This window comes from Acanthisitta chloris, unplaced genomic scaffold, assembly GCF_000695815.1.
Source record: "Acanthisitta chloris isolate BGI_N310 unplaced genomic scaffold, ASM69581v1 scaffold26625, whole genome shotgun sequence".
Classification (NCBI taxonomy): Eukaryota; Metazoa; Chordata; class Aves; order Passeriformes; family Acanthisittidae; genus Acanthisitta; species Acanthisitta chloris.
The window spans coordinates 28,626-42,789 of NW_008675810.1; the positions used below are offsets into that span (position 1 = coordinate 28,626).

A 14,164-nucleotide genomic window follows, 5' to 3' on the forward strand; every position below is an offset into this window, starting at 1 on the left:
TATGGATCCTGTGACTGAACGTGTTAGAAACAAACTGTCTTCTTCAGAAAGAATATGACAAAAATGAAGTAGTTCTTATTTGTTTGGGTAGTGTGTGATATTTCGTAGGAAGTATCCTCATGCCATGGGAAGAATTGTGACTAAAATGGCTTCTAAACTAAAGCTATATATACATTTCCTCTCATCTTGACTTTTAATATCTCTTTTTCCAATGGTTTTGTAGAAGATTTACTGCTAGTATTTACTTGAAGAATTGCTAAATAAATTCTTAAAAGTGCAGGGTTTTTTCTGAATATGAAAATGACATTTATGTGATTTTTTCCCCCCCCGTGTTTCTTTCAAAACAGTCTTGAGACTATATTGCTCCAAAAAAGTTTTTGCATCAGAAACAAGGCACTTGGAGCAGGCAGAAAAGGTGCACTTAAACAAGAACCTCCTCTAAACTGAGTACATGTGAGCATACAGCTTCAGGAGCACACTGCAGTCAACTGTCAGAAGTTAGAGCACTGTCCCTCAGACTTGATTATACCAAGCTACACCTGGATTTGTGCCAGTAAAGTCAATATCTTAAACAGATTTTTATGCCATTTTCCCATTAAGCTTTACACTGAAGAACAGTTTCTCTTTTTTTTTTTTTTAAGGGATTTTCATACCTAGGTCCTGGTGCATTTTGTTTTTACTTTGTATGTTTGTCAAAAGCTTGTTTGTAAATCCTGTCTGCAAGTATCTCATTTTACTGTCTTCAAAATTATAGCCTTTGCTCTGAGGAAATGACCTAATCTCTTCATTTCTTTGTGGAATCAGATCTATTATTACAACCCCTTATACAGATTAATGCTTTCTACCAATGCTTTGGCCTGGTACTGTTTGATTCCGACAGTCAGTAGCATCACAGAAGCACCTGCTTGGTTGTATCTGCACAATGCTTTGGCATGACATCATGGCTTTAACCTTGTGCATCCTTGTCAAAACTCGTGACTTTTTCAGCTGTATGGCACCACTTCTGCCTTCTGTTCTCTGATGCCTGAGATCCATGCCCAATCTGCCTGGGCACTAAATGATTCCTGGAAGCTGTGCATTGGACCAAAAGACATGGTAGGTTAGAGAGGAGGGGGTGTGTTGAGGTTTTTTAGGATTTTTTTTTTCCTCCTTTCCATGTTCAGTTTCCCTCCCTGAGTAGAAGCACCTGAGCTGTTTGCTATCATTATCCAGGTTTTGGTCCAGAACAGAACTGGTCTGTAAGTAAGATTGCAACAAGGTGCCAGTCGTGCACTGTTCTGAATAGCCTTTTCCTCATCTGTTCAGTTTAATATCTCTGAAAAGTTTGAAGAAAACATGTGTTACTAGCTCAGGGAGGGTGTGTGTTGTGGGGGAGTTCATGATCCAGGGGAGCATCCTAATTGCCCTGTTCCCTCAGGGCAACATGCAGTGCTCACTGCTCATGGAGAGTTTTCCAGGACCCAACCATAATACACAGTTGTGCTTTGTTATGTCAAAAAGCTTTTGTGCAACAGTTTTAAAAATCCTGTAAATGTATGGTCACTGGATTATTTGTTGTCTGGCATTCAGTCCTTTTTGGGTACTTGGTTATTGCAGTCATTTATTGAAAACACTTTACAGAAGATGGAAGGTAAATGTTTCAGAGTCACTGCCAAATTTCCAGGTCCTCCTGAGAACTGGTAGTTTGCTTTCTTGTCACATGGTTTAAAAGTCATCTCGTCAGAATCATAAACTGAGTAGGGAAATCTGAAATTCTAAATACCTACATAGTCAATGACGTACCTTTGAAAGAGTAGTTTAACATTCTTTATCACACTGTGGTTATAATTGAAAGGGTCAAGTTGCTTCTCAGTGTTCAGTTCAGAATATGGACAAAGCACAATTTCTGGGTTGGTTGTTTGCAGGTTTTTTTTCTGAAAAATTGCATTACTGGTTCTGTCATCCTTATAAGTGCTGAGTAGTATCTCTTTCAATAGGAATCCTTCCCACACCTCCACACCAGCATATGGCTAGTAATTTTTGAATAAAAAAAAAAGCACAAGATTAAACATATACTGCGAAGTAAAGTAAGTACATGGGATAGCTGCCCCCACCCTCCATCTGGAACCCTGAAATCAGTTTCACTTTTGCTTAAAGATTTTGTTTCAGAGAAGGGAGAACTACTACTACTACTGCTACTACTACCACCAACTTTCGTTGTTGGAACTTTGAGTTAGGAACATAGTTTTGGAAGTCCAGTAAATTAAACTGGAGGGGGGGGGGGAAGGGAAAAATCCCCCAAACATCACACTGAGAGAGCTGTTGTCATGATGGAATAGCCGGGTAAGTGCCTGAGCAGGAGTTACATAAACGCCCTGCTCTATCCCCACCGTGTGGTAGAAGGACATTACTGTTGGTTCTGCCACTCGCTGAAGCTCTGTCTTCTAGAAATATGTTTTTTTAACTTTGGAGTTCAGCTCAAGAGTCAGTCACCGTGGGACAGAGGGAGGAGGATGTTGTTTCTCTTAATCATCTGTTATCCTAACTTCTCAGCTGTCCCTGGGTGGCTCAGCAGCTCCCAGAGGAGGTGGGAGGATCAGCAGCAGCGATGCTGCTTAGCGCCGAGGATCAAGTTGGATGCACTTGTTTATATAAAAGCAGGCAGTGACAGACAGTAGCCATGGGGGAACTTGCATTTGTTCCAGTTCTGCCTCTTCCAGCGCCTGGTATGGTAACGCTTGATGTCAGGGATACTTACTGCAGGGTGGGAGGAAAATTAGATCAAGTCAGTCTTAAAGGATGCAGTTGTTTAAACCCAGTGCAGTTTAACTAGGTGGCTGTGCTCATCGGGAGTGCTTTGCCTGGAACCTTATATAGAAGGCAATGCTTGTTACTGCAAAAACATTGCTAAAGCAGGTTTCTTTAGTAGACAAATCATGGTTTACCTGAGTAAACTGTTTCACTGTGATGTGCTGACTTTGCTTAAAAGGTTGGGGTTTTTTTGTAAGAAAAGGAGTTCTGCATTTCTTGACAAATCTGCCTCCATAGCCCAGCAGCTTGTCATCTTTGAGCTCTTCAATCTGCCTTTGGCTGACAAAGTACAGTCACTGTAAAGCCTTATATGTAATAGTTCTGCCCTTGCTGTTTCTCCTGTCTTCTGAGGACATAACCCTCTTCTATACACTGCTGTGTTCTGGCTGTCTTGCTTAGTCAGAAGCAGGAGGACATGTCTCTTAGCTCTTAAAGAGCTGGATTGCTGGAATTTACTTCATAAATTTGACAGTGTACTGTGTTTCTGTATGTTTGGGGCAAAATACACACACATGTAGATATGTGTGCATGCACTTGCATACAAAAAATCCTGACAACTTTGTACATGTGGGATGAGAGATCAGATCAGGTCAAGCTTGTGTCTACTACACTGAAGGTATCAAGTAGGTTTCTCTGTGTCATCTGTGCCAAAGCTCTGTTTGCTGTTGAAGTCCAAGTTCTGTTGAAATTGTAGTGACTAAATGCATGTTACTAATAAATTATGTCTACCAGTGCGTTTCATCAGCATTTAGCAATTGTCAGCAAAGCACTATCTGACATCTTAGGTTGTACATTTTTCCTAGTCAAGTTTCATGTGTGCGTTCAGCATTCATATCAAACTGAAAACTACATCTTTCCACCCCTTGTCCCCCCAAAGTAATTTTGGTCAGATCTCATGTGTGCAGGACTGATACAGAAACATGGAATGAGGAGAGCTGACCAGTCTTTGTCCAAATGGCAGGACTAAATTCTCCTGAAAGTACCAGGAGATTGCTTGTGTATTTTTTTTCAGAACTCTTTTTTTTTCTTTTTTTTTCCTAGGTTTTGTTGTTGAACTGATTAGGTTGGCTTGGATTACTGTGTTTGGCGGTGTTCCTCAGGTTGTATTTTGTGTTGGGCTTTTTTTTTCTTAAACAAAACAATTTTTTCCTTTCTCAGACTCTGCTTTTCAGTTTCATTCCCTGTCTCTTAGCGCTTATTATGAAATTAGGAAGAAAAGGTCCAATAATCTGCAGTGGGCAAGTGTGGGTTGACTGGGACAGACAGAAGTACTTCCCTGCTGTCGCTGGGATTTCTGGATATCCCTCTGACAAACATCCACAATTCAGTCTGAATGGGAGCAAATTTTAGGCTACAGAGCATGTGTAGTGAGGCTGGTGAGGGAGGTTCCCCCAGCACAAGCCTCTGCATCATGTGGGAATGGGACTGTGTCTTCATTGTTCATGGCTTTCCTCGATTTTCTCATGATTCCTTGTTGCTAGTTTTTTAAGTTCTTCCTTTTTTTTCTCCCAGAAATTCTGACTTTAATGATTGTTGGGTTTGAAAGCAACAGAAATGCTACTAATGTTTCTGCAATGAAAAGTAGATCAGCAGCTGAGCAATGACTTTGGTTTTAAATTAAGTGATGTTGGAGAATCCCTACATGCTTTACATGGGCTTTCAAAACTGGTGTGGTATTGTGGTTTCCAAAAAAAACCCCAACAAACAACACACAAATGGAAAAACCCTATATTTTAAAATAATTTTTGAAACAGAAAGTTTAAATAAGCCATTGATTTCCTATATTCATTTAAAAAGCCTGTTCTGAGCAGTTGGCCAAACCTGGAACCTTGTAATATCAATGCATTTAAGAGATGAAACTTTGAACACTGTTGCTCTTAAGTGAAGGTAGATGGCATTTACAGAGCAAGTAATTGGATTGTTCTGAAAAAAAATTAAATCCACCCAACCAACCCCAAACCTTTTTGTGCTGCACAAAGTACCTTTCCTCCCTGCTGCTTTGGACTGTTCTGCATCCAGCCGAGAGGTACTTTGAGGCCAATTAATTTTTGCAGCAGGATTTTGAAAACTTGCTAATGAAAAAGGCACACATGGCATGAAACAAATAACTACAGTTGCAGTAGTTGAGACTTCAGCGGGACTTGAGCAAGCCACAGCAGATCGATGTTAAAGGAATTCAGGCTAGCATATACATTTTTGGTGTTGAGATTTTTCCCCCCCCTTTCTTCCTCTTTTGTTGGGTGCTTGTCAGTTTAGACCCACTGTGAAGTGATCGTGAGGGTTTTGAAAGGCATGTGAGAACTTTATGCTTCCAGGTATAAGCCCAGCTTGCAGCTGACAGGGGTTTCTTCATAATGTAGACTTTGGCACATTTCTCTAAAGCAGCTATTACTGGCTTCTGAGAAAGATGGTGTACAGGACAAATGGGCCCTTTGTCTCATTCATGATGTTATTTTCTCATCCCTAAATGTGCCTTAAAGCAACGTCTTCGGATTTGTTTCTAGGATGTTGGTAACACGTGTTCTTTATCCCAAGGCATTGTGTTGAGACAAACAGTTTCTAGGTACTTTTTGAGAAGTATTCGTCCTCTGTAGATCACAGTTGTATTATTTGCCTTTCTGAGGATTCTCTTCCGCTGTATGTTCACCTCTCAATCACAAAACAGGGGATGTTTCAGCATCTCATACTGGTGTGCCAGAGATGCTGTGTTTTGCTGAAGGATCCTGTTTGTGCTGTGTACTTTAAGATAAAGCTGCTGTTCTGGGCTGAGAGTGTCTTTAAAACGATTGGGCAGGAGGATGAATATCCTTTCCCTAAAATTCCTGGGATTGTTTCTCCTCAGTCTTGTAGGACAGATGCCCCCAGCAGTATGTTGGAGCTACAAAAGCTGAAATGAAGCAGCTTTTGGGGGGCTGGTGATAAGTAGGAAATGGGAAGTCTATGATTATTTTTATGTTATAGCAAATGAATATTTGCAGAGACAAAGTATTTGATCTGATAACAGAGGTTCACTTGAAAGAATCAAGGTTATTTTCTGTCAATTTTCTCTTTGCCCTATATAAGATGCATTTAATTATTTCATGCTATCTCCTTCTATTCAAATTAATCTGTCTTATATATATTGTTGCTCAAATTAGAATAATTCTTTAATCAGCTGTGTTATGCATGCCATAGTAGACTAGAATAGGAAGGCTACTCCTAGCATACTGACGATGTGTATTTTATTTGTTATTGTAATTTAAAAGTAAAATCAGAAATATGGATTTCTACTTGACTGGAGAGATGATTTAGTTTGAATATCAGACTGATCTTAATCAGGTGAGAATTAATTGAGTTGGAGGTATTAGATATTCAGTGATGTTAACTGAACCATGATCAATCTACAGAGAAGCTTTCTTTTGTACTGTGTTGGAAATATCAAATAGCTCATACTTTACAATGTAAAACAATCTCTTCATGTTCATCCTACTACCTCCTCTGGCTCATTAAATGCACCAGTACTCTGTCCTGTGCATACTGAGTAATCTTCAAAGTAACAAGCTAATAAATCATAATTTAATACAAAATTAAAAGCATGATAACTCCACCATAAAGTGTTGTTGATAATGTTTTGTATCATTTAAATGTTTTTGTACAAACATATGTTTTTGCAAACAGAAATTTTAAAATCTCATCCTTGTTTACATTTCAATGGGAACTGTTTCTTCCTCCTTCTACCAGCAGCCCCTAAATTGCCATTGTCACTTTGGGCATCTTTTTTCCACCCGGTGGTAGAGCCCAAGGAATGACCAAAATGCTGGACGAAACTATTTCCTTTTTTGTGTAAAGGGAAAAAAACTACCCCAGGAATAGAACAGAAGCCTGGTCTGGATCATGATGCAAGCTTTTTTTTTATTTTATTTTAGGAGTGTGATAGCAGTATCATAAGTGTTGAGAAAATATAAATGGTGAGATAACACCTCTGTAGGACTTTCTCTTAAGTAGTAAAATTGTAAAGTCTTTAAATAAACGAGAGCCAGACATGAGAGGATCAATTTATCTTGATAATGGGGAATATTTCATTTATTTTGTGTACAAGAACATCTGCAAAATAGATGCACAATTATAATTGATAAAGCTGCAGTTCTAATGTTATATGAATTGCACGACACTTGGCAATATTAGGCAGTATGAAAGTGCCAAGTGTTGTTATAATCTGAATCTGCAAAAAAATGAACTTTCAGAAATAGTCTTCGTGCTACAAATAGTTCATATGCTGAAAGTAATAAGGATGATCCCTTGGCATTGTTATATCAACACAGTTTCCATGCTGCTGCTTGTCTGGAGATAAGTCCCAAACACTTTCTATTCTTCTCTTGCTTTGCCCATGGAAAGACTTCCATGTTGGCAGAAAGAAATAATTAAGTACCTAATATTTTCAAATATTTAAGTTAAAAAAATTCCTTTAAAAATCTGCTTCAAATATCATCTGTTACTGGTTGTTCCTCTTTATTAAATCACAGAAGAAAAGCCACAATTTTTATTGCGTGAGGCAGGACGTTACAGGTTTTTTCATAAAGTCTTTCTTTTGCATATAGGTAACTGAAACTTTATCAGTCCAACACACTGATTCCACCATGTCACTTTGAATGAGCACAGTGAAGGGACCAGCCTAACTCTGCTCAAGGTTGGAGGGGTGTTGTAGGCTACAGGAAGAACACTTGCATCTTAAATATGGTGCCTTGTTTCTGTTGTGTCCACTGGTTGTAGGTCTGGAGACACTGAGATTAAGAGTGTTAAGTTTAACCTTGTCTGGTTTAGTGGTGTGGAAGAAAATCATCACCTTTATTCAGCTGAGCTGTGGCTCTTGTCTTATGCCAGATGTTGGTTTGTCCCTTTGGGTCAAAATCCTACAAGTTTTTATTCTCATCATACAGGAGCAAATACTTCTTGAACCTGTGAATATGTTGTAAAATGGGAATGGGCACTACCTTGGCTTTTTATTTCCTTTATTTTTTTAATTAAGAAGTGTATGTGCCAGGATATCTGTTGGTGGATCTCAGCTAACTTTGTTGTAACTTTCTGGTAGTATTTCAGATCTTTTAAAATTAACACATTAGAGTGTATTGCATGTGTGTCTCTGACTGCTTGGATAGTCAGGGAAATGATTTGTCCAGTCTTTATTCTGTGATAAGTGAAATGTTACACAGTTTCCATCTGCTTCTCATATTACCTTGTAGTGAAGTCATAAAACAGAGTTGGGGAAAAAGGAATTAAAAATGCTAAATTAGATACTATTTCTTCTTAGATACTATTTTTTCAGCAAAGGTTAGTATGGACTGTAAAGATCTTTGTAAACAAAGTGTTCTTTACTGTGCTCAACCTTCTAGCTAATTATCAAAGAAACCTTAATAAAAGAGTGCTCTGCAACTTAAAGGAGTTTTTAATCAACCATCAAATATACTAAGTCAGACACTCAAAACTAATTCGTAAAGCCTCCAACATAATTTGTCTAATTCTGTATTGGAATAGAATTACACAAATACTCAGAGTAGGATTTTTATAAAAAGAATAAAAACAAGCATGTCTGAACAGCTAGACAGGAAAAAAAGCCTTTAAAAGCCTTCTAAAATTATCTATAAAGCTGTGATTTTACATATGTCAGGACCTAATTTCTCCTTGCTCTCTGTGTTGTGCTTTCTCAAGTAGGTAAGTTGAGATAGGGAGACTCAGTGCAATCCTGGGCAGCTGAAGATCTGGAGGTGCCAAGTACCAAACTCATTGGCTTCCCTCAACTCATCAGGGCCCGAGATGCTCCCTGCTGAGTAGTCAGTCCTTGGAAGGGCTCATTCATCACTGACCTCAACCTCATGCCTGTCCCTAAAAACCACATGAGCTGTGTGGTCTTCCCATCATGGGCAGATCATCTACACGTGCCAGCATGCCATAGTTAGGTGAGACCTGGCCAAACCGAATTGCTCTGTATTCAAAAATGGTTGTTCAGCTTTTGCTCAGTTGAAAGCAGACCCTTGTCTTGGCAGAGATACTCTTTGGCCTTACATACTTGGTTGATTTAGAGAAGGTGCTAAATTGCAGGCTTGCTTTAGCAGTTAAAAATCTCTCTATGTTGCTGTAATGGCCAAAACATAACGAGGCTTAAAATTCGCAGAACTGTGCCCAAAACTCATTTTGGATTTGCCTTACAACAGAAGCTCAAAGTTTTCTTTATGAGAGAGGGAGGAAGAAGACAACATACGGGCTCAAGTCAGTGATGAACTATTCAGTGAACTCTCTCTGTGCTGTAGCCTTGAGAAGAGATCTTTGCTCTGTGTGCATCCCCTTAGACACAGCCTATGGCACAGAGAGGAGCCTGTGGGGTAACCTATGTCAGATATGATGTCATGAACCATAACTGCTGCAGGTGAAAGGGAGGTCTGTAGCCAGTTTCCGTGGTAACTGGAAGGCACCTGCAGCTTGTTGACGCAGTACTGGGTCTGTCCTTGTCTGTGCACAGAGCATTCACTGACAGACATATGTAGCTGTCCTGGAAAAGCCTTGGCAGGGCTGATTTTATGGAGGCCAAGCTTTTTTCCCCTGTCTAACAAGGCATTTTCACTTCTGTTGTGTTCTGTCTCTCATTTTGTTTAGCTTGTATTTACAAATATTGGGGATGACATTTACTGTTTGTTTGAAGCATTTCTTTATTTTGTGTTACAGTCTGCAGTGAATTTGCAGACTGGCCCAAATTTACCTCTAGTTTCACTGCTGCTTGAGAGTTCTGTTTTGGTATCTTGCTGCTTGCAGCCCAGGAAGGCATTAAAGTCCTGGAAAGCCTTTTGCTAAAGTTGTCAAGATTGGATCATACGTGAGATTATGAAAAGATCAGTTCTGCTCTGAAAGAGCAACTGTATGACGTGCTGGGTATGGGGAAGGTTTGTATGAGAGTGAGGCCAGGTTCCCTGGTGTGCTGATTGCTGCTCTTAGCTGCTAAAGTGTTAAGCTACACCAGGTTTGTAATAAGCTCCTGTGTGTCTGCTCCTTTTGTGGTGTCTTGCTGTGCACCCTGAAACTTTGGTTTACAATGCAGATATTGCTTTAGTGAAGAATGAGTGGTGATTGTCAAGATGACAGAACTGGAGATTAATTCTTGGTTTGAGATTATATCTGGAACTGTTGACCATTATTTGTGAGTTTATTCTCCAAACCAGTAGTTTTAAGAGTCTTTGTGCTGCTCATTATTGAGGTGTTTCATTTCATGAGAGGAGTTGTCAGCAAGACAGAGCATAATTAAAAATAAAACAACATTCTCCAGACTCCTTTATGGTTTCTGGTAGATATTTTTAGCTAAACATGTCTTGCACCACACTCTTTACATGACTGCCAAGGAGAAGAGAGGGATAATCAAGTTTTGTGTGCTAATATAAGGATACCCTAATATGCTTTAACCTTCTCGGGTTTTTTTCCCTCTGCTGTTAAGCATCAGTAATGTTAAAGCTAAATAGCTGGAAGCAGTTTTACCACTTCACAACAGTGCCTGGCCATGTACTGCAGGCAGGGCCTCCTGTAGGCAGGGAATGCTTGCAGTTGCAGTTCAGGGTTTTTGTTCACTGGGACATCACGCCTTTAACCAATCAAGACGAGTGAGCTAACAAGTGAGAGGGACCTCCTGTTGTCTTCTGTGGTTTTTTACTTCACAGCTTCCAGAAGAAATGATTACTACAAAAAAATCCCTCAGCAACCCAAAACCTCAGCACAGCACTTCTTTAAGTGCCTGTAGAGAGCAGAAATCAAACTGGTCACTAGGTAGACCATAAGTTTTCAAAGGCTTTGGATGTTTTTTCCCTGAAAAAACAAAGGACATTTTTAGAAACGTATTAGTAGGTCTGATTTTTCTGAGATACTGATGTAGGGACGGTCGGTGTAAACAGTCCAGGAAAGAGGAGAAGAAACATCAGATTCACCTCTGAAAGCCAAAGAAGCATTTTAATAATGTAACAACACATTTCATGTCTTGTTCTGAGCTTACACTGCTTTGTAAACTCCAGCTGTCCAGAAGTTTCCTCAAAGTTGTGTATTTGATGACTTTAGGTCTAAAACACATACCAAATGTGGTCTTAGAATCTGCATGTGCTTGTTAAGAGACACCTTTGAGCACAGATTGGTGTTGCCCCAACTGGTAATCAACTGGTTAATTTAAACCTATTTTCTGCATACTGTCATGTGGTTTTCATGTACTGTATGGTGAATTTGCCAATGTGTAACACTGGATGCTGTGTTGGAGCATGTTTTAACTGTTCATCAATAAGTAATACATTCAAAGTAGATAAGAAGTCAATTCTTCGCAAAATTTTGTGAAGATACATGTAAGTTTGCCAGTATAAGGACACTTAAGTCTGTCATCAACACTTTCAGCAAACGCTGCCTTTTCTTGTAAACTGTTTTAGCAAAAGTGTAGTTAATACAGCCATGGACAAGCCTATTAGTGTCATGTGGGGATTGCTTGCAGCTGTTGGATCACCTTGTCCTCAAAGCCTTGCCACTAGTGTCCAGGATACAATAAGGTGGATTTTGTTCCAGTCAGGTGTATGATTGCTTGATGCCCATTTCAATGGGCATCTGCTCTGAGCAAAGGACAGGATTGCTGCTTTTATAGGCACAAATCTCTGGTTTCTTTATTTAAGTCTTGATGTGATGAAGTTACATCATTGTACAGGATAAGCAGTTACTTAGGAGGCAAGTCTGAAACTTCAGCTGAATGTCTTGAACACATACAAGCCTTGGAACAGGACTGTGTGACAGTTGGTGTGTTTGACAGTTGTGCCCATATGGTCAGTAACTTGCAGGTCCTTGAAGTGCTTTTTATGACACCCAGCGTGACTTCAAAAGGTGTATCTGTACAGTAATCTGAAAGACTTGAAGAGATACCAAAATTAAAATTTCAGTAAACACTACATATCTGATTGCTGTGTACAAGAAGTGGAAGATTCTGATATGAGTACCCAAAGTACAAGTTTTTGGACAAAACAAAAAGTAATGTGTGTCCATGTATAGATATATATGATACTCAGTGTGCATGTGCTCAGTGTATGTAAACATACTCAGTGCAGTGAGTATAGATAATGTGATTTACCCTTTGTATGATATAGCACCATTAAGTTTTGATGTTACTGGATTAGATGTAATTTTTGCTAAATATGTGCAAGAATATAATAATTTCTGCATATCCTAAATTTACTAGATATTAAATCACTACCAGGAAGAGCTCAGAAGAGGAGAAGTGGATGGAATTCTGAAAGGGGATGCAGTAGAGGGGAACTTGATCTGCAGGTTCTTGCCCTGGATGCAGATGATTACTCAGACCCCTTAGAGCAAAACAGTTTGAAATCTCCTGATAGAAATAACAGCTAATTCTCATCTAGAGTTATTATTCAGTGAAACATCTGTACAGGGTGTTGGTGACAATAAGGCATGGTTTTAGTTGCTCACAGGTAAAACATACATCCTGAAGTGTGACTTTGCTGTTCTGTTTTAGTGTCTCACTGACTTGAAAACAAGTCTTAAGACCCTTAAAATAGACTAGGTACTTTCACTTCATTGACCAACTTCATTTTTCTTAAATGCCAGAGATCATGGTCCCAGACATGTAGATGATCATCAGTATTTATGTGGGCAGTGCTGTTTATTAGACATTTGGACTTTGAAGAAACTCCGTACTGAAGAACAGCTACAAACCACTGCACAATGCAGAGAAGATACAGAGGAGACAACAGTCCTTCTTGGAGCACTGTAGTGCCATGAAGTACAACGTAGCACTTCCAGCTTTTTCCTTGCATTCCCAGCAGAGATTTTTGGGAATGCCAGGAAAGAACCATGACCTCACAGTTTCTTGTCTCCTGTTCCAACCTTCACAGGAGATTATTGCCAGTGGCATTTCTTTGAGGCAGAAGTTGCTGTCAACACTGCTGCCTTCTTAATTTATATTTAATTAATTTAATGTAGATGCAAACATGCTTCAGTAATCTCAAAAGCTTTCATTGCAGAGGAAATGCTAACAAGCCTGGTTTAGCAAATTTGTCATGCTTCCTTTTGTTTTGCTGTGATAGCCCTGAGTAGTCTGTATGAAAAGCAGGTGCAAGAATCGTGGATTTGCTGCAATAACTTCAGAATCTGTTGGTATTAGCAACAGCAATATGTGTGTGAATGTGTTACATGATAAGGGGAGAATCCCAATTAAAATCCTGTTGCTAAACAAGTGACAAAGACTTTGCAAACAGTATGACACTCTAGGCCAACTATGGTTATGTTAATAATAATAAATCAGATCTGGTATGATACCTCCTACACATGGGATTTTTTAATGAATTGTCATTTTCCTAACTTCAGTTTAATCTGTGTTATCTTTTTTCCTTCCCAGCATTTACTAAATGCTGTCAAGAAACTGGTTTTCTTATGGTGGTGAAGTGTCGGCCAGAGAACACCGCACTGAAAGACTGTCTGGTTGGCTAGTAAGTCCCTCATGAGTTTTTATTGGTTTTTTTGGTACATGACCTGTGCTAACCTAGAAATGAGTAGAAATGCTGACTATTCTCAAAAGGGTTATGCAAGGTTAGGGACTCCAATATCTTTTCTGAAAATGGTGTCTTTGCTTTATTCACACTCTTCTGGTCAGATCCCTAACGGACAAGATTTTATTTACGATGTACATATAGGGCTATGACTGATATGGTGATAGAATTCAGCCCAGACCACCTGTAGATCTGTATTTGCTCTGCTGCATCACATATGTGGGGATGGGGCGAGCAGTGGAGCACCTTCGTACTCTGTTAGTGAGAAAGGATTAGTTTGTTTTCATTTTGCATCTTGAACTCTGTTTTTAAGATTTAGTCTGTCTTGAAAGCCTCCTGCTGTCGTTCGTGAACAGCAGTAGCAGCAGACCTGGGAAGTTGTTAGATATAAGAGAGGTCAACTCGATGCCATGGTGGATTGAAATGTCTCTTTTGGAAGTCCTAATATCAGGCTGAAGCATTAGATACCTGAATTTCCCAGAGTGTGGATTGGGAATTTTTTGAGTTTGACTGGGGGAAAAATGAGGTTGGTTTGGGTTTTTTAGGTGGAATGTCTGTCCTGCTCTGTTAAACCAGAGATTAATTAATATTAAATTCCTTTGAACTAGTGACAGTTCTTCCCAGATATTAAGGAATTGATGAAAGAAACAAGTGCAGCCAAGAAAGAATTCAGGCCTAACTGCAGTCAGAACTTGCTGGAGTTACTGTCTGTACCTTTGCCTTTTTAAAAAAATAGATGGAAACAAAATGCCACTGAAAAAAAATGTTTAGTGCTTGAATAGTTATAACTAAAATCAAACTTAAAAGAAAAGGAATTTAGTGTAATGCTC

At 39.3% G+C, this 14,164-nt stretch overlaps 1 protein-coding gene across 1 annotated transcript in view; it reads left to right on the plus strand.

The window, feature by feature from the left end:
• Positions 1-14,164, plus strand: part of CMC1 (C-x(9)-C motif containing 1) — a gene marked incomplete at its 5' end in the record, with an annotated part of 37,977 nt that overhangs the window by 23,253 nt on the left and 560 nt on the right. The window contains one exon of the mRNA XM_009075902.1: positions 13,184-13,274. Within this exon, the coding sequence (XP_009074150.1) occupies positions 13,184-13,274 (91 nt within the window). The remainder of the gene's footprint in view (positions 1-13,183; positions 13,275-14,164) is intronic.